Source organism: Balaenoptera musculus, chromosome 14 (assembly GCF_009873245.2).
Source record: "Balaenoptera musculus isolate JJ_BM4_2016_0621 chromosome 14, mBalMus1.pri.v3, whole genome shotgun sequence".
Taxonomy (NCBI): domain Eukaryota; kingdom Metazoa; phylum Chordata; class Mammalia; order Artiodactyla; family Balaenopteridae; genus Balaenoptera; species Balaenoptera musculus.
Genome location: NC_045798.1, coordinates 50,332,141 through 50,351,235, shown reverse-complemented (window position 1 = coordinate 50,351,235; position 19,095 = coordinate 50,332,141). Strand labels below are relative to the sequence as shown.

Genomic DNA, 19,095 nt, shown 5'->3' with positions numbered 1-19,095 from the left:
CCTGGACCAGGGCTCGAACCCGTGTCCCCTGCATTGGCAGGCAGACCCTTAACCAACGCGCCACCAGGGAAGCCCTGTAATAACTTCTTAAATGATCTCTCTGCTTGCACACTCATATCACAGATCTGACCATGTTACACTCAGAGCCCTGTATTCGCAGTTCTGCATCTGTGGATTTAAGCAACCGTGGGTGGATATAGGGGTTGTTTGTAAGAGACATCCCCGGGTTTTGGTATCAGTAGGAGGTTCTGGAACCAAACCCCTGCAGATACCGAGGGATGATGGTACTTCATTATTTAAAACCCTGTTGCCTCCGTTTGCCCGCGGGATATAGTTCTAACCTTATCTGTTTTCTCCAGGCTCATCTGCTACCATTTCTGTTGCACTCCACACCACAGTGCCCTGTCAATGCCCTTCCCGCTATGCTCTGCTCAGGACTCTCCCACCCATTCATGGAGTCTCAGCTCAATATCATCATTCACTCTGCTCGGAAAACAGTTCTTCCCCTGATGTGGAAGCAATCACTCTTCCCTTTACTTTTACCAATTATTTGGCATCTGTCACTCACCTATCACTGAATGACCTTGATTTGTTTATTTACGTGTCTGCATGTATTTCGACTCCACACTGTGAGATCCTTGGGGGCAGAAATTATGTCCTCTCAATTAGTTGAATTCCCAGTGCCTCACACTTTGTCTCACACAGCGTTAGTGAACAATAAATTCCTTATATTAATTAATGACTATTAATCATTATAACAGGTGCCCTAGAATTTTGATTAAGTGGTTCACTAATTTTAGGGCAGGTAGCTGTAATAAAAATGCAATGATTTTGTAAAAACCACCTCATTCAAAATTATTCCATATCCCCTGCATTCCCAATTGCATGGATAACTGGAAGTATCAATAACTTTACTTTAGGAAGTAATTAGCTTCTCTTCCTAAGCTGAAACATGGTTCAAGTAATAACAGGAGAGTCTACAAAGTGTGGAAGAATAGGAGTAATATAGTGATAAAGTAATCTTCAAAATGCAGAGAAATTGAAGAGTATTATATGTGAGACCTCAAGAGCAAATGCAAGTTTCTTTCAATGAGTCAGAGAGAACAATATTTTTTATTTTTATTTTTTATGCAGTTCACATTTTCAACATTTACTTTAGAGTAGTTCAAGATCTGTAAAACCCAGTGCTTTGAAATGGTCTGGGGTTAATTTCAGGATTAATTTCCATATTTTTTTTCACATCTTTATTGGAGCCTAATTGCTTTACAATGTTGTGTCAGTTTCTGCTGTACAACAAAGTGAATCAGCCATATGTATACATATATCCCCATATCCCCTCTCTCTTGCATCTCCCTCCCACCCTTCCTATCCCATCCTTCTAGGTGGTCACAAAGCACCGAGCTGATCTCCCTGTGCTATGCAGCTGCTTCCCACTAGCTATCCATTTTACATTTGGTAGTGTATATATGTAAGTGTTACTCAGAGAGGACAATTTAACTCAAGAAAGAGGACAGACCACAGATGATGTTGGGACAGAGAGCTCTCCAGAGGATGAAATGATGATAGCTCATGGGTGAATTCTTAAACCTTAGCTTTTAATGCAGAAGGTCCTAGGGAGATGACCAGTCCTGTATTGTTGCTGGAAATGCAAGATTACTGCTATTAAACCCAAGAGTGGTTGTATCAGAGCTATTTTGCCAAATTGACATAATCAATCTAGATAAATCACCCAGTGGAGGGCGGCTCAATGAGAGTTTTGCAGGAACTGAAGGGTGAAATTAGGCCACTGGAATTTATTGGTATGTAAGCTACTATGTCAGATTGCAAATGTGACCCCTGTCACAAAGAAGGATTCAGGGGTATGCAGGAATGTACACCGCGGGAAGCACACCAGTACCAGGTGAGTTCAGACCTTGCTCAGCCCTGGCACTGGATAAACCTTTAAGGAGTTGAATGAGTGAGTGGAGATGGTGGACTTGGCTATGGAGAACGGAGGCACCAAAGAGTTAAATACGAAGGGATCTTTTTAAAGAACATTTTCAGTAGATATAACAGGATGAAGAAAAGGGGTGGAAAGAGAAAGATTCTCTAAAGGTCTTTGACAAGGTTCCACACCAAAGACCATTACTTAAACAAAGTCACCTTGGGATCAGTGTCCCTATTTTGTTGTGAAAAAAGAATTGGCATTGACACTGGAAGCAAAAATTAGGGAGAAGTTGGTACATCCTGAATGGAGAACATAAGAGCTATTCTCATTAGGAATCTTCCTTAGTTGGGACAGTTTGACTCATGAACAGTCAGTGAAATCTCTTAAGTAGCTAAGAAGTGAAAAGTCAAGCTCTTGAGGATGGATAACAGGAAGCTTCTAGGAGTCTTGGGCAAACGAGCAGGAAAGCGGCATATTGTTCCAAAGTGAGTTCTGTACATGCAATGCCTCTAGGAGTAAAGTGGTTAAATGCCACATATGGAATGTTGGCTGTTGGCCACAATTCAGGACGTAGACCCACCAGAGTGTGCTGAGGATGAAAAACGTAGATTGTCCCTAATGCTGCAGGGCAAATGGTGCTCCAAGAGGAGCACTAGACAAAGTCTACACGCTTGTCTTGCTTTTATGAAAAGCTACGGCCGCAGCACACCTTCAGTTTCATGTGTAGTTCAGATTGCCACCTCAAGAAACAACAGACGCCATATGATCTAGCAATCCCACTCCTGGACATATATCCAGAAAAACTCTAATTTGAAAAGATACATGCACCCCAATGTTCATAGCAGCACTATTCACAGTAGCCAAGACATGGAGTCAACATAAATGTCTGCTGACAGAGGAATGGATAAAGAAGATATGGTACATAGATACAATGGAATATTACTCAGCTGCAAAAAAGAATGAAATAATGCCATTTGCAGCAACATGGATAGACCTAGAGATCATCATACTAAGTGAAGTAAGTCAGAAAGAGAAAGACAAATACCATATGACATCACTCTTATGTGGAACCAAAAAAAATGATACAAAGGAACTTGTTTACAAAGCGGAAACAGACTCACAGACATAGAAAAGAAACTTAGGGTTACCAAAGGGGAAAGGAGGTGGGGGAGGGGTACATTAGGAGTTTGAGATTAGCAGATACAAACTACTATATATAAAATAGATAAACAACAAGGACCTACTGTATAGCACAGGGAACTATATTCAGTATCTTGTAATAAAACATATGGAAAAGAATATGAAAAAGAAATACATATATAAAACTGAATCACTTTGCTGTACACCAGAAACTAACACAACATTGTAAATCAACTATACTTCAATAAAAAAATAAATTAAAAAAAGAAGAAAGTGGCAACAGAGCCAAATGTGTTTGAGAGTACTGTCTACAGTGTACAGTGTATACTGGATACAGCATTACAGTGTAGCCATTAGAATCATTGACTTTTAGGGCCAGAGTGGGCCTTAGAATCAGTGAGCAATGACATGACCACATAAGCTTTTATTTGTGAATGAAAGCTGCTAGTGTAAAAGGTACAGTAAAAGCTTTAAAAATAAGTTTACTACCAGCCTATCATTTTTATTGAAAGAATAATTTTACTTTTAAAGTAAAACAAAATTTTACTGATTTTAATGTTTTCCCTTTCAATGTAGAGAGAGAACAAAAGGCATATACATATTTTACTCACTTCCCCCTCACTATTTGTTTTTTGGCATCATGAAATAGATTTTTTTTAAGCCAATTATCCTGAAGCTTTTGCCTTTGCAAATTTTACTTTCCTGTTCTAGCTCGACATCAAAAATACCCAATTAAACTGTTATCTTGGTATTTAATTAACACCTAAAAGGATATTTAAGAGAACCAGCAAATTATCAAAGGTAGAAACTAAAATTGCTTGACTAATCAATGTTTCTTTACATTGTTTATTTCCCCTTATACCTTGTTTGCTCATTCTGAAAAATTTCAAATTTTCCTGCGGCATACCTGATTGAAAATGGGAAAAGGAAAGCACTTACCCTTTGGTTAAAATATATATATGGAGATTGGTAGAGTGTCTGTCTTAAAAACATGCATTACTTCAAAGTTTGACTCATCATCACAGAAAATGAGTAACTGCTTTATGCTGGGCTTTTTCTATGACTATACAAAGAGACAAACTGACTTCTTTTAACTAAGATGCTACTTTTAGGGAAAAGTTGTCTGGGAAGGAAAATCTACTTTTGACAAGAAGGAAAAAGAACAAATAGATACTGATAGGTCTGGGATGGTAGGCTGAAGTTGGAACTGTAAAAATTTAATAAACAGAAACCTCAATTAAATAGTCAGGAGGCCAGCAGGGGGCGCTCTCCTGCCCTGCGATGATAACAGAGCCCAACCAGAAGAAGAAAGACTCCTTTCCTGGCAAGAACTCAGCCAATGAAAAGCCATGGACTCTCTGTTTACTACAGCCCTCCCAACTTCCTTTCCCCCTCTATAAAAGTGCTCTCCTTGCCTTGCCCTGTGGGGACTCTCCAGGGTTGCAGACCCCAAATAGCAATTCCTTGTTGATCCCGAATAAACCCTTTATTCTCCCCTTTCTGGAGAAATAACTGGTAGCCTATTTGCTTTAGGTCAACAGAAACAGAAAATAAAATTTCTCCAAGTTCCCAAGAGAGTTCCCTGTTTGAAATTACAGAACCCCAGGACAAATATCAAGTCCCTGAAAGTGAGATTGAATCCTGACAGATTCTTTTTTGAACAGGCTCAAGGAATTATTTCTCTATTTAATACTAAAACCAGGAGTTCTTCTCTTACCAACATATTTTACCAAAGCATTTGGAAAGCATTTATGATCAGCAAAGTCCCAGCACTCACACTTGGGTTTCTCACACACTTTGGTGGCTTAATTCACTGGGAGAATTGCTTCCTCCTCTGTCTTCCACAACATGCCTCTGTCATAACACGTTTCTCCTCTGGGAATTATTTTGTTCATATGGAACACACATTTATTAACTCAATACATATTTATTAGCAATGCCTCAGAGGTGGGGCATAAAAAGATGAATAAGATGTGGCTCCTACCCTCCAAATTTGCCCATCATCTACTTGGGATAAGGAGTCAAAACTAGTTAATTTTAATACAACACATTTTAAGGGCAGAGTCCATGTCTTACTCAACTATCATCCCCAGTCTATTGTAGCACCTAGAACATAGCGAGTTCTTAATACATGTTAGTTAAATTAATGAATGCAAAAGTGAAATGTTCTGATTTACCACTTAAGTTTTATATTGAGCAATACTAAGTTTTGAGGAAAACTACAAAGGTTAACTTAATGGCCCTTAATATTAGATGGTGCAGTCATGTGAGATGTTGAATTTAGAAGGGATCACAGACATAATTACTCTTGTTTTGGGGAGTCTAAAGATAACATGTGAACACATAGAAATAAATCCCTTATTTGGCCCTGGCATCACTTTGGGCTCCTCATAATGTTAGCAAAACATCCGGGAAAGTAATTCCTCATAGCACTGGGCCAGGTGAGTTTGCCAGCAGTTTGTCTAGAATGGAGAATGGAAGGGGCCAAATCTGTTGACATGTCTCCCTCACTCCCATGAAATCCCACCTGCCACTCATCCAAAGTACATCTGACAGGAAGACGAGTGACATTACGGATGTTCAATTTATCTACAACTATGAAAATTCTTTGGAAAGAGCTTCCATTTTAGCAACATGTAGGAATCTTGGAACAAGGTATTTCCCACCAGCACAAAATTTTAGTGAGTAGAGAATGTGGACATCTTGGATTTAAGATGTGCTAAGAAAAAAAATCACCAAGCCAAGTACATTTTAAAGATGGAGGCACATACATAATAAAACGCCAAGAGAAGAACATTTGGTTTCGGGTGACTCTTCTCTTTTTCCTTCATTCTCACCCATCCATAGAGCCTCACATGTAAACAACACATTTTGTTGGTGTATTTTGCAGTGCATATTGCATTGAACATCAGAATCATTTTTACAACTCAAAAGGCAGAAGGATTTTGGCAGAGTTCCAGGATTATTTCACATCCATGCATCTGAAATAGTGCTGTGGTACCTTTCATCATGTCGGGGGCTCAGCAGTGGGAAAGGATATTCAAATGGCTCAGCAAGGTTCAAGATGTCAAACAAAGAGGAAAATTCCAGAATTTTGTATTCTCTATGAAAGACTATTATACGATGGATTTGGAGCTCTGGATGGCTGTCATAAAACTGTAAGTCTACAGTGTAAAACTTGTTAAGTCCAAATAGCTCTTTCACATACACTCTGTCAAATATGTCTAAAGATCACAAACTGGAAAGGTTAGGAATGTGAGCATAATAGTAATATCCTGTAATAAGCAGGGTAAGTCTGGGGAGAAAAAGCACATTAATTCTCATATAAAAAGACGAAACAGAAAGCGTGAGCAGAGCTGAATTTAAACTGATGCCTGAAACAAAAGGATTTTTCCCCACTTACCTCACCTAGTAGGAAGCTGTATGACCTGCAAATTATCTAACCTCTTTATGTCTCAGCTTCATCACTTACTCAACCTGGAAAATTATAATAATGTAACACCAAACCAGTAAGATTATTGGCACACAGTAAATGCTGAGTGCATCTTAGCATAATTATAATATTATTATCATCATTAGAGAATTCGCATTAAGAACTGATGTAGAGAATGGACTTGAGGACATGGGGAGGGGGAAGGGTAAGCTGGGACGAAGTGAGAGAGTGGCATGGACATATATACACTACCAAACGTAAAATAGATAGCTAGTGGGAAGCAGCCGCATAGCACAGGGAGATCAGCTTGGTGCTTTGTGTCCACCTACAGGGGTGGGATAGGGAGGGTGGGAGGGAGACGCAAGAGGGAGGAGATATGGGGATATATGTATATGTATAGCTGATTCACTTTATTATACAGCAGAAACTAACACACCATTGTAAAGCAATTATACTCCAGTAAAGATATTAAAAAAAAAAATCTGACTCTACATTAAAAAAAAAAAGAAAGAAAGAATTGACCTCCAAGAATAGAAGAACCACTGTTTAATATATATCATTGTCCTACTTTGAGTTTTCGAATATATGTGGAAATAATATTTGCTAAAAGTGAGGCCCCTGTCATATAATCTACTTTATGAGGAACCGTGCCAAGAAGGGAGGCTCCTGAATTGAAATGAGATTAAGTCAACTGACGGAAGTTGATGTTAGTGTTTCCCGGGGAAGCAGGAAGAAGGTAACGAGAAGCACGTTAATGTCTTCTGTGAAAATGGGATCACCCACATTAGTAACCAGGGACATCTAGTGATCTTCTCTGTGGAGGAGAAGTGAAAACAGAGGGTATGAATCTAGATGACCGAGCAAACTTAGACCCACTAGATTTAGTAAAAGATTGGAGATTAAGGAGGACTTAATCTCAGAAAAAGAATGAAAAGAAATTAGTGTGATAAGAGCTAAGCCCACCTTTGATTTTCATTCATTTATTCATTCACTCACTGATTCATTATGAGCTGGATATTGGCTCAGGTGCTGTACACATAAAGAAAAAGACATGGTCCCACTTGAAAGTAGCTTGTGGGGGTCAGTCAGATAAGCAGAGAGACAGGCATCTCAAGAGACTATCAGAGTCATGTTCAAGGAACAGTGGGACCTGGCAGAGGGTGAGCAGCTTGGCCATGAGAGCTGAAGGGCTTCACAGTGTATCAGCGTCTATGACCCCACCTCTCCAAAAGGCCATACGTGATCAACTTTGAAGAATTATCTTCTAGGTAACCATTATACCTCAATAAAGGTATATATGTTTTTTGTGGTTTTTTTTAAAGAATTATTTCCATCTTGTACCTTTCCGCCATTTTTTTGTTGTTGTTACTTTCAATTCCCTAAAAAGTAATAACATAAAAAGTCCTTAGAACACTTCAAAGGGATTTCCCTCCCCCATTGGGATATGGACAAGTGAGAGGAAAAGGGCTGCCGAGTTAGTGGGTTCTGAAAGAGAGAGCCTCAGGGGAAGGCTTCTGCCAGCAAACGGGGGAGGAGGCAAGGCAGGCCAGTTCCTGGGGGGACACAGAAGGAAAGACAGAAGAGGAGGAGACTGACTCAGGGCTCTGGTCATTTCCTCGTATTCTTCTTCCCTCTCAGCCCTGCCCCCTTCTTCTGAGACCTCCTTTCCCATGCTTCTCAGGCACACCCCTCCATTTCCCTAGAGACACTTAGAGAAGAAAGCTTCTGGCTGTAGAAAGGGTCTGCTTAGAAATTGGTTGGTTAATAGCCCGCTGGGTGATATCCCTCCCAAGTATCCATTTTTAGAAGGAAAGTGATCAAGACAAAAACCTTCTAGGCTGAAGGGACTGCCTATTCAGTGACAGGACGGCAAGCACGGCATAGGCCATTGGAGGCACATGCTAGCTCCTGACAGCCTACGAATCATCCTATGTATGTAGCGATGTACTGTATCTTGAGGCTGACTTGGCCAAAGAGCCGAGAAACCTGACAACCTGGAAACCGACTACAGCCTGCGGCAAGCATGCCTGTGTGAGAACTGAGATCCAGGTGACTCTGGCGGGGAGAGGAACAGAAGGGTGCTACTCTTGGGGAACTATGGTTGTGGGAGAGTGAGTCTGGTTCCCAGGGATGCATTCAAGTCAAGTGGACCTTGATCCTTTCAGGTCACTATTTCTTGGCAGAGTTCAACTGGCTGGGGCTGGTGAACTTTAAGGCACAAGCAGAATAATGAACACATTTCTTTGAATGCAAGTTCTTATTCTTCATGGGTTTAAATTACTGTCTTTCCTTTAAATTTTTTTTTTTTTTAACATTACCTCTTTAGAGTCCAGGTTGCTAAGGCATCTCTAACTCTTTTATTTTGGATTTTTCCTCCCTTTTTCTTTTAGTATGTCCATTTAAAATACAGCAGATGAGGGGAAAATCTCCTAAATGTTTCAGTGATTTTGTAATAGCAACAGCACAGCATTGATCTACCAGTATCAGGCTCATTCATGTCTACCAAACTACAGAAGGCTCCCTTAAATACTTGGGTTCTGTGAATTCATCCCATTTGCAGCAATATGGATACAACTAGAGATTATCATACTAAGTGAAGTAAGTCAGAAGGAGAAAGACAAATACCATACGATATCATTTATATGTGGAATCTAAAATATGACACAAATGAACCTATCTACAAACAGAAACAGACTCATGGACATAGAGAACAGACTTGTGGTTGCCAAGGGGGAGGGGGTGGGAGAGGGATGGGGTGGGAGGTTGGGATTAGCAGATGTAAGCTATTATATATAGAATGGATAAACAACAAGGTCCTACTGTATAGCACAGGGAACTATGTTCAGCATCCTATGATAAACCATAATGGAAAAGAATATAAAAAAGGAATGTATATATATGTATAACTGGATCACTTTGCTATACAGCAGAAATTAACACAACATTGTAAATCAACTATACTTCAATAAAAAATAAAAAATAAATATTTGGGTACTATGGGACAGGTAGTAGGAAGTGACATCAGATTTCCATACTGGATCTCGATTGGATAATTAGAAGTTTACTATTATAAGAGATAGAATTGAACAATCATTTTATTCTTGTTTCTATTCTTATATTCACTTCTAAATTATATTTCCAGGTAGTGGGATTTCCTGATGGCTTACCTCTTACATTGTCTAAAATTTCAAAATCCATCAGACAGAAAATTTGTTTTTCAGTAGAACTGCCTGTATTCATTTGCTCTGCCAAAGGAGAGCAGGCAGAAGTATCTGCAGACTGGGGTCTCTGTGTGGATGTGTCTGTGAATCTCTACAGTGAGATTTCTCTGGGTGGATGTGTTTCTAAATCTACTACAATGAGATTACTGAAAGAATACATCAGGGGCCTTCCTATGTGTAAGAAGATTAGGAATCAAACATTTCTTCTGAACATTTGTGTGAACTACTCTTTACCTTGGTATAATCCTTAAGCTTAGCATCCAACAATCTTGCAATGATTCAGCTACATTATCATAGCTATTTAGAGAACATTTACAGCTCTGTTTCTTGAAATGCTCTTCCCAATATTTCCAAACAAAAGTGAAAAGTCTATTAGGTTAAGCCCCATCTGTTTCACAAAATACCCCATCCTTATTGTTAATTTGGCCCCATTTCTGTATTTACAGAGTTGGTCCAAATTATTTTTTAGCTTTGATTCCTTATGAATCCTCTAGAAATACCCCACGATGTAGCAGGAAATTCTCTCTATTTACATTTTCCATTGTTATAACAAATAAGGCTCCTGAAGACTTCAGTAGCAGGTCTGAAAGCTGCCATGCTCTTGCTAAGGGGACACAACAGAAATGCTGTTATAAAAATTCCACGGCTTGGTTCCACTCTGCCACCTGTCATGTGGAACCACATCTTCCTCTCCCAGCCCCGTCGCTTGGCTACCACAGTGATCAGCCCAAAGCAGTACATCACTTCTGAAGGCTGCACAGACTAAGCATGGAATCTATCAGGCTGGACTGCTTGTTTATTTCAACTTGAGAATTTCTCAAAATATTAACACGGAGACAATAATGTATACTGGTCAAACTGAGCACGTACAATTCTGTCACCACGCTAGGTTGCAAAGTGACAGCTGGTGACTTTTGTGAGTGGCATAATAACATTAGTCTGGCTGGAACATCTCCAGTGCTGGGTTTAAATATTCCCAAGCATTGGCTAGACAACGAGACTAAGCAAAATCTTCTGAGAGTCTTAAAATGGGATTGCTGAAAGGTCAAGCTAGCAATTTTCCTTCTTAATATTCAATAATAAAATATTAATATTTTCCTTCTTAATACTCAAAACCAGGGGTGAAATTGGAGGTGCTGATCCTATATCTAGCCTAGGGGCCATCAGCAAAAGCCCCTTTGAAATTTTCGGCAGATAATGGGATTCAGGGGAGGTTTTACATTTCACAGGGCTGCCGCATGTGCCTTGGGAAAAAAATCGAAGCTGAATCTCTAAATTCCCACTCTGCCGCTCTCATGCTGAGAGCCACTGGACCTGCCGATTGTCACTGGACAAGTGACAATCTCTCTGTGCTTCGGGGCCTTCATCTGTAAAATGAGAGGTTTGGAAGAATGGTCTTTAAGATCTCAGACAGTTCTGAAATTCCCTGAGTCTGCGAGGGGAAGTTATAAGATAATGAGGCTGAGTTTCAGTCGTGGCGTGTGGATGGCATCACGTTGTTTTACATGGTACATTATCGACCAGTCCATTTAATGCAAGTCACGGCTACTTTTACTAGGCTGGTCAAGGAAGGAACCCTTTTCAACATCTGTTTGCTCTAGGGTCTTGTTATGACGTCTCAGAAGCACTGTCTTAGACAGTTTGCAAAGGAGAGCGTTAAAAACACCCTCCCACATCATGGTTCATTAAATCGCTCCACAGGCCTATCACGCAACGCTTCCAAGCATCCATAGCTTCTAGGAAGCGTGGGATGAGTTAAACAAAGGTCAGCACATAAAATACAATTGTCCTCCACTTCCTATGGAGCTATTTTACTCTCTAAGTCATTTCCAAAGCATTTAAAATTTATATTAAACACATAGAAACTTTATTGAGATAAGTATCTGACCAAGAAAAAAAGAAGCAGTTGGTTACTCTAGAAAATTCTTTGGAATAAAGACCAAGAGGAAGGGGAGACCGGACATGTAGTGAGTCACAGATATTCAGAGGGAGCTTACGGATCAAAGGCTGCCAGCAGGAAGTTTAGCAGGAGGCTGATGGACTGCTCCACCTGAATTTGGTGAGTGGTCGGCATCCTTTTGTTGAGCTGGTAAAAAATGGTGGAGAGCACAGCCTCCAATCGGGCCACGTTGAGTTCTATGTTTGGGTCCACGTTGTTGAGACCATTTTCCCTCAAAGCTTCTATGACGTTCCAAATGTCCACCAGGTGCACTACATGCAATGAAAGCAGAGTGGACACATCAGACCAGAGTGCATGGAAAGGTAAATTCATTATTACACATGTACCATCTGTCCTGTTTTGTCAAGGTGCCTCATAGGCTTCGGTATGTGTTCCACTGCTATAGGAGTTGACATCAGTAAAGGCACATAGTGCAGGATCTCAAAGAGCTGATGTACAATGTGTAACAGCAAACAAAATGATTTTCTGAACATCACAGTAGAGAGTTATTTCTATTCTTCATAATAGACCCTTGAAATACTTACATGTGAGGAATGTGAGGATCAAGGAAGTTAACTGACAAACGCAAAGGTCCAAGGGAAGTCACCTGGCATTTGTATCCAGGGCTAGTTGGCTTTTTAAAATATTGAGATATAATTGGTATATAACACTGTGTAAGTTTCAGGTGTTGATTTGATACATTTCTATATTGATTTGATACATTTCTATATTGCAGTATGACTACCAACATAGCGTTAGCTAACACATCATGTTCCATAATTATCAGTTCTTTTTTGTGGCGAGAACTTTTAAGATCTAGTTTCTTAGCAACTCTGAAGTATATAGTACTTGTGATTAAAATTAACAAGTCTATGTGGCTTTAAAGCATTTTCCCACTTGTACACACTGACCCCTTACAAAGAAAAGAGAAAACCAACACTGAAATTCTAGTGTTTGAAAGGCTATCAAAACTGCATTTGAGCATTTAAAATATTTTCATTTATTTACGTATTTTTAGTAGTATGAGGTTTGAAATAAGAAAAAAGGGAAAGTTAAAGTAAGCAGGAAGGCAGGCGGGGGAGAAGGAAAAGTTATCTCTACAATGCAGCAGTAGAACTAAGGCACAGATCACTTAACTCACCTGATCAAGAACAGTGTTTCTTGGTTCCATTGTTAGTAAGCTCGTGTAACTTAAGTCATGGTTACTTTCACTAGGATAGTCAAGAAATCCTTTTCTATTTCTTTCCTGTTCACCCCGAGGTCTTGTTATGACATTCCCAGATGACATCACCGCAATCAAGACGATGGACACGTGTATCAGCCCCAAAGGTCACCTCATGCACCTTCTGACCCATCCTGCTCCCCACCCCAGGCAACCACAGATCTGCTTTCCATCACGATTTTCTAGAATTCTATATGGCTGGAATCATACCATATGTCCTCTTTTTTTGGTCTGTATTCTTTTATGTAGTGTAACTCTTTCGAGAATCATCTATGTTGTTGCATGATAATAGTTTGTTCCTTTTTTTACTGCTGAATGGTATTCTGTTAAATGGATATGCCGCAATTTGGTTATCAACTCACCCGTTGACAGACATTTGTGCTGCTCCAGCTATTGTTTATTATGAATAAAGCTGCTATGAACAATCATGTACAAATCTCTGTATAGACATATACTTCCATTTCTTTTGGTAAATACTTAGAAACAAAGTGGCTAGGTTGTATGGTAGGTGTATGTTTAATTATGAAACTTCCTAAGTGTTTTTCAAAGTAGTGGTAGTGTTTTACACTCCCATCAGGAGTGTGAGAGTTCCAGATTCTCCACATCTTCACCAAGTTTAAGGTTCACTTTTCATTACACTTTGGTGTTTGAAAATAAATATGTTGATTTTCTCAATGAAGTATATACTTAGGTTTTAATTCCTGAGAACTATACACACCACATATGTTTTTCCACCAACAACTTTCAAGTTTTAGTCTCCTATCTCTTTGCTCACTTCTGATAATATATTTGAAAAACAAAACTAACATCTATTGAGATCCTGGACTTGAAGTTGAAATTAACACTGGACTTGGAGTCCAAAGACCTAGGTCCGCATCTAGCTCTTCTACTACAAGTGCATACCCTTTTAGCCTTGACTTAGAGCCTCACTTTCCTCATCTATAAAGTGGGGATTGTGTTCATTAAATGGAAAAATGCATGAAATCAAAAGTGGTAGTGCCAGGTACATGGGTACAATACATTATACATGAACAAATGAATAATGTGAGTCATGTCAAAAGAAAACTTTTTGGCATATCTCTGGTTTGGAGCAGAGGAATACAAATCACTTTCCCACTGAATTACTTAAATATTTATTAGATTTGGATGAATTCAGATGTGATTCCAATTTTGCAACCTTCTCTGTATATCACATAACAAGGATGTTCTTTGTATTTCTTAATGTTATTTAGCCAATTTTTCAATTTAGCAAGTGAGATACTCCAAGGGAGATGGCATTACAAGTTGAATTTATTTATTAATTAAATTTTCTGGAGGGAAATAGCTGGCATTCCTATAATTATTCCCTATATGTTTGATCTACAAATCCTCTGGATCTAGTCCTTGGGGATGTCTGGGTACAGGATACAAAGAGAGCAGTGATGATGAGATCTCCCCCATCGTCCTGACTGGTATCTGTGCCCAGGTAACCATAGGAAGTGGGCTGTTGAACTATTCTGATCTGGATCCTGGCTATGGATCACATGAAACAGGCACTGGAGAAGAGGAATATGGACCATGAACTTGAGCACAGGAGGGAGATGGCTACAAGGCAGGAAATGGCTGCTGGTGGAGGGAGATAGTCTGGATGGCTAGACTAGGAGACGTTGTAGAGCACAGGGAGGCCCTCAGGATTCCCACAAGTGGAATAACACAGGTCCACGGGAGTGGCCAACAGACCCACAGGGAGGTTCCTTAGGCAATTTAGCCTCTGCTTGTCCAGCCTATACTCACCTCTTCTCTTCCAAACCCACTTTCTCTGGGGTTCCCTTCTCTAGTGAATGGCACTAGCCCCTGTTCCTCCCCTTGGTCCAGCCAGAATCTGCATTTCATCCCTGGTCCTCACATCCCACATGCTCTCAGTGACCAAGTCCTATGAATATATCTCTTAAATGTCACTTTAATGCCTCCATTTCCATGGACCCTTATTCGCATCACCCAATTCCATCATCCATTGCTGTCTTCATTATCTCTTATTGGTTGACGAAATCAGTTCTTTTGTCTTCATTCTTTCTCCATTCCAATTCGTCCTACATACTGTAGTCAGAGTGATATTTCTGAACTGCAAATCTGACATGTCACTTGTATGCTGCTGAAAGTCCTTTAATAACTTCCCATTAATTTGAAATCCAAACTCTTCAACATGTCTTGCAAAGTTCTTTTTGATCTGGCCTCATTTACTTTGTATCTATGTCTCATCCACCGTAACTTAGTGTCAATACCATTTCTTCAAGGGTGTCTTTCTGGATCCCCTGCCTCTAGGTTTTGTATCCCTCCTATGTGTCACCTTAGAATCCTGTTTCTCCCCATCACAGTATTTGTGGACTCTCTGTACAGACCAGCTGGTCATCTGTTTCCGCCTCTGTACAGACCAGCTGGTCAACTGTTTCCGCCTCTGCATCGCACATGCCACAGAAAGAGACTGCCTGTCATGATAATTGTTCACACCCTTAGCACTGTCACAGGGCCTCACACATCATAGGAGCTTAAAGGATATTTGTTGGCTAAGTGAGTGCATGACAAGGAAATGACAACAGTGAGACAGGGTCTTCTAAGGAGGCATTCAATTGCTAAAGACACAACAAGGCGTAGTCATGAAGAATCACACAAGCCTTGGATTGAATCTTAGATATATCAACAGTCAAATTACTTGACTTCTCTGGCTCTTCATCTTAGAAAAGTGGGGCTGATAACAGTCCTTACCCTCCGATGGTGACTATGAAGGTTAAATGGGATGATGCCGGTAAAATGCTTGGAATAAGGCATGTACCATAGGAAATAATAATGGCCTATGATGATAGACAAGTAAAACATCTGAAAATCATATGAAAGTTATTAAAAATAAATCTGTTCCGTATTTGTGTCTTTACACATCTAAGGTCTCAGTATAAGGAAAAATAAAATACTAATTCTGGCTGTGAGAATAGATAGTTATAAGTGACTTAAAAAAAACGAGTTTTCATAATTATGTGTTGGGCACTGTGGTAGGTCCTGGGGACTCTATGGCAAACCATACAGGTGTGGTTCCTGCCTCATGGACTAATGGTCTGGTGGGGATACAGGCATGCCTCACTATCGCACAAACAGATGATCAGAAATCATGACTTACTGTGACAGACAGGGTGCCAGGTACAAAACGGGATTACGATATGGTCTTGAAGGGGCCTGAAGAACAAGATATGGCGGAGGAGCATTGTAACCGCTACAAAGATTTTGGTCTTTATGCTAAGACATGGGTTTTGAACAGCAGAGTGACATGGTCAGCAATGCAGCTTAAAAATATCATTTCTGACAGTGAGGGAAGAAAGGAACAGAGATGGACAGGCACACATGGAGAAATCGCTGGAGCCTATCGCTCTAGTCCAAGTGAGAGACCGTGTCATTTTTACATAGCGGGTGGCAGTACGCAGACAACTATAATTATGCACATTATTTTCGAGGAGTGGCAGAGTGGAAATGATACAGATTTTGCCATCACAAAGACTGAGGTTTCACTCCTGGCTCCACTAATAACCGTAAAACTGTGGGCAAGTTATTTCACCTCTATACAGTTTATCATTCCCTTTTTAGAAATGAGAAAGCTAATGCCGCCCAGAGGGAGTTGTAGTGAAGAGAAAAGAGAAAAGGTATACACAAGTGCTGATCACAGGGCTTGGCACATAATATTTTAGTGTTAAAATAATTAAACACTCTCTGATCTGCAGCCATGCTATGCTATTATTACTTTACAAGATTTATTATGAATCCAAACTTAAGTTTTAGCCCAGTCCTCCAAATTCAATAAACTAATTAACATACAATTTTGAGCATATATTATGTAGGTGATATCAGAGAAGCACAAACACCATCCCAGCCACAAAAGCAGATACCTATTCAGTTTGGTTGTCAAATATTCTGCGTTAGTGGAGTTTGAATTGATTTCACTGTATTTGTTAACAGAAACCTGGTAAGGAAGGCCTGCTTTCATAAAGATTTCTTGGAAGCTTTATTTCACTGGTAACTACTTTGAGAGGTTCAGATCACAGCACAGAGTAGTACAAGTTCCTGGGCGGTTGATTGGGTTTCCACCCGGTTTCCCTACTGGCTATCCATTATGACCTTGAGCAAGTCACTTAATGTCCTTAAGTTTCAGTTTTCTCACCTGAAAAATGTGGACAATAACAGCTTTTCCATTACAGGGTTATTGTGGGAAGGAAATGAGATAATCCATGTAAAGCACTTCACATAGTGCTTAGTGCATAACAAGCATTCAATATCTATTAATTATTATTGAAAAAGGTAAGTATCACAAGCCTTTTGCTTAATTAAATAGGAACATTAAGAAATGTGCTAAGTTGAGAGTCATTAGGAAGTTATTAAGAGGTCTGTTTTAAAGGTCTGACAGTTGTATAAGTATGTTACTTATTGTTGAGCTACCAAGTCATTTTAGAAAACGAGGAATTTATTTAGGTCATGCAATGATGACTGTATAACACTAGATGGCACTGTGCACACTTTACTAAATATCCATCAAGCTTTAAATGTCCATCACAGAGCACCTACTATTACACACAGGTGATAAGAAGTAGGGTTTCCTCATCTATAAAACTGCATACGTTTTATACTAATATATTACATAAGACATCAGTTTGCATAATGAAATTATTCAGATAACATTAACCATATCAATAATAGACAAAACGTATTCTTTTTTTTTAAAGATTTTTTTTTTGATGTGGACCATTTTTAAAGTCTTTATTGAATTTGTTACAGTATTGTTTCTGCTTTTTGTTTTGGTTTTTTGGCCTCGAGGCATGTGGGATCCTAGCTCCCCAACCAGAGATTGAACCTGCACCCCCTGCATTGCAAGGCAAAGTCTTAACCACTGAATCACCAGGGAAGTCCCGACAAAATGTATTCTTAAAAGCAATATTTAGTACTTCACAGAATTTTAAAAATAATATGTTAATTTCAGACATTTATTAATAACACGTCATGGTCTGTCTTTATAAATAAATGGAAATAGACAAAGCTTCAATAGTTTGCCTTAAATTCAGGCAATATCAGGAAGAAAATGGCTGGGTCAGAGGCAGGATGGGGGGTGGGAGGAAATGTTTGTATGTGGGTAGAGAAGAGTTTGTTGATCTCAAGCGATGTTTCTTATCTGTTTGCTGATGTCTTACACTCTATTAACAAGAGATGGACTCTTTATTTCATAGATACAGATGACTTAAATCCAAGTATCCCTGAGATAAGTGCAAAAATGCCAAACTCATTTATACCAGATAGAAATGACCGAGGTCATAAACTTTATGAGAAGTAGGAGAATCATATAAGTAAGGTAAAATCTGGAAGAGAGGGTACAGATAGGATAGGAAAATCAAAAGACACTTCATGAAATAGGGCTCCTCAAAGTCCCCAATTCCAGATTCTACCACTTACTGATTCCAAAATCTAGCAGGGTGGGAAAGGGTTTTGACAAAGCTCTCCACGTGACTCTTGACAATCACTGACTTATAAATCTTTAGAAGGCTCTCAGAGGGCTTGCCGCTGGGGAGGGTCAATGACCATCATCTAGTGACTTCATCTCATTCACTTTAGAGTGGTGGTTCTCAGCCGTGGCCGCACACTGGACTCACCTACAAGGCTGCAAAATAGCTCCCTGGAGATGCTGCAGCTGCTGGTCCAGGACCATACTTGGAATCCCAAGACACTAGGCTTGTTAGAGATGCAGACTCTCAGGTCCCCACCCCAGACCTAGAGAATCAGAATCTGCATTTTAACAACATCCCCAGGGAGCTTGTATTCACACTAAAGTATGAGAAGCACTGCTCTAAGGCAGAAGTTCTCAGTCCTTCGGCGTCAAGACAGCCTCCTATGTTCTAATAGGTTCTGAGGTACATCAGAAGAAGCTGGTCACTATCAATTTATGCAGTTTAAGAATGATTTATATAATTATGTCTATACACATCTGTGAACAAAAAAAGAACAAAGAATGTTTATTACTCGTCATCCAGCTTTACAAGGGTTAAGTTGCAACCCACTGCAATCAGCCACTGACAGTGCACCCTGAGAGATGAAAAAACAGGATGAGGCATTCTGTGCTTTGTAGAAATGGGCACCTAGATAGTTAAGATGCATATCTCAGGAAGAATTTCAATGACCCCAGATTCTTGCATCTTCCTACACACAGAA

At 39.7% G+C, this 19,095-nt stretch overlaps 1 protein-coding gene across 12 annotated transcripts in view; it reads right to left on the bottom strand.

The window, feature by feature from the left end:
* The window catches only part of DTNA (dystrobrevin alpha), a 280,781-nt gene that overhangs the window by 83,058 nt on the left and 178,628 nt on the right, over positions 1-19,095 (bottom strand). For all 12 annotated transcript variants that reach the window (XM_036874580.1, XM_036874578.1, XM_036874582.1 and 9 more), the window contains exon 5: positions 11,719-11,932. In XM_036874580.1, coding sequence (XP_036730475.1) covers positions 11,719-11,932 — 214 coding nt within the window. The remainder of the gene's footprint in view (positions 1-11,718; positions 11,933-19,095) is intronic.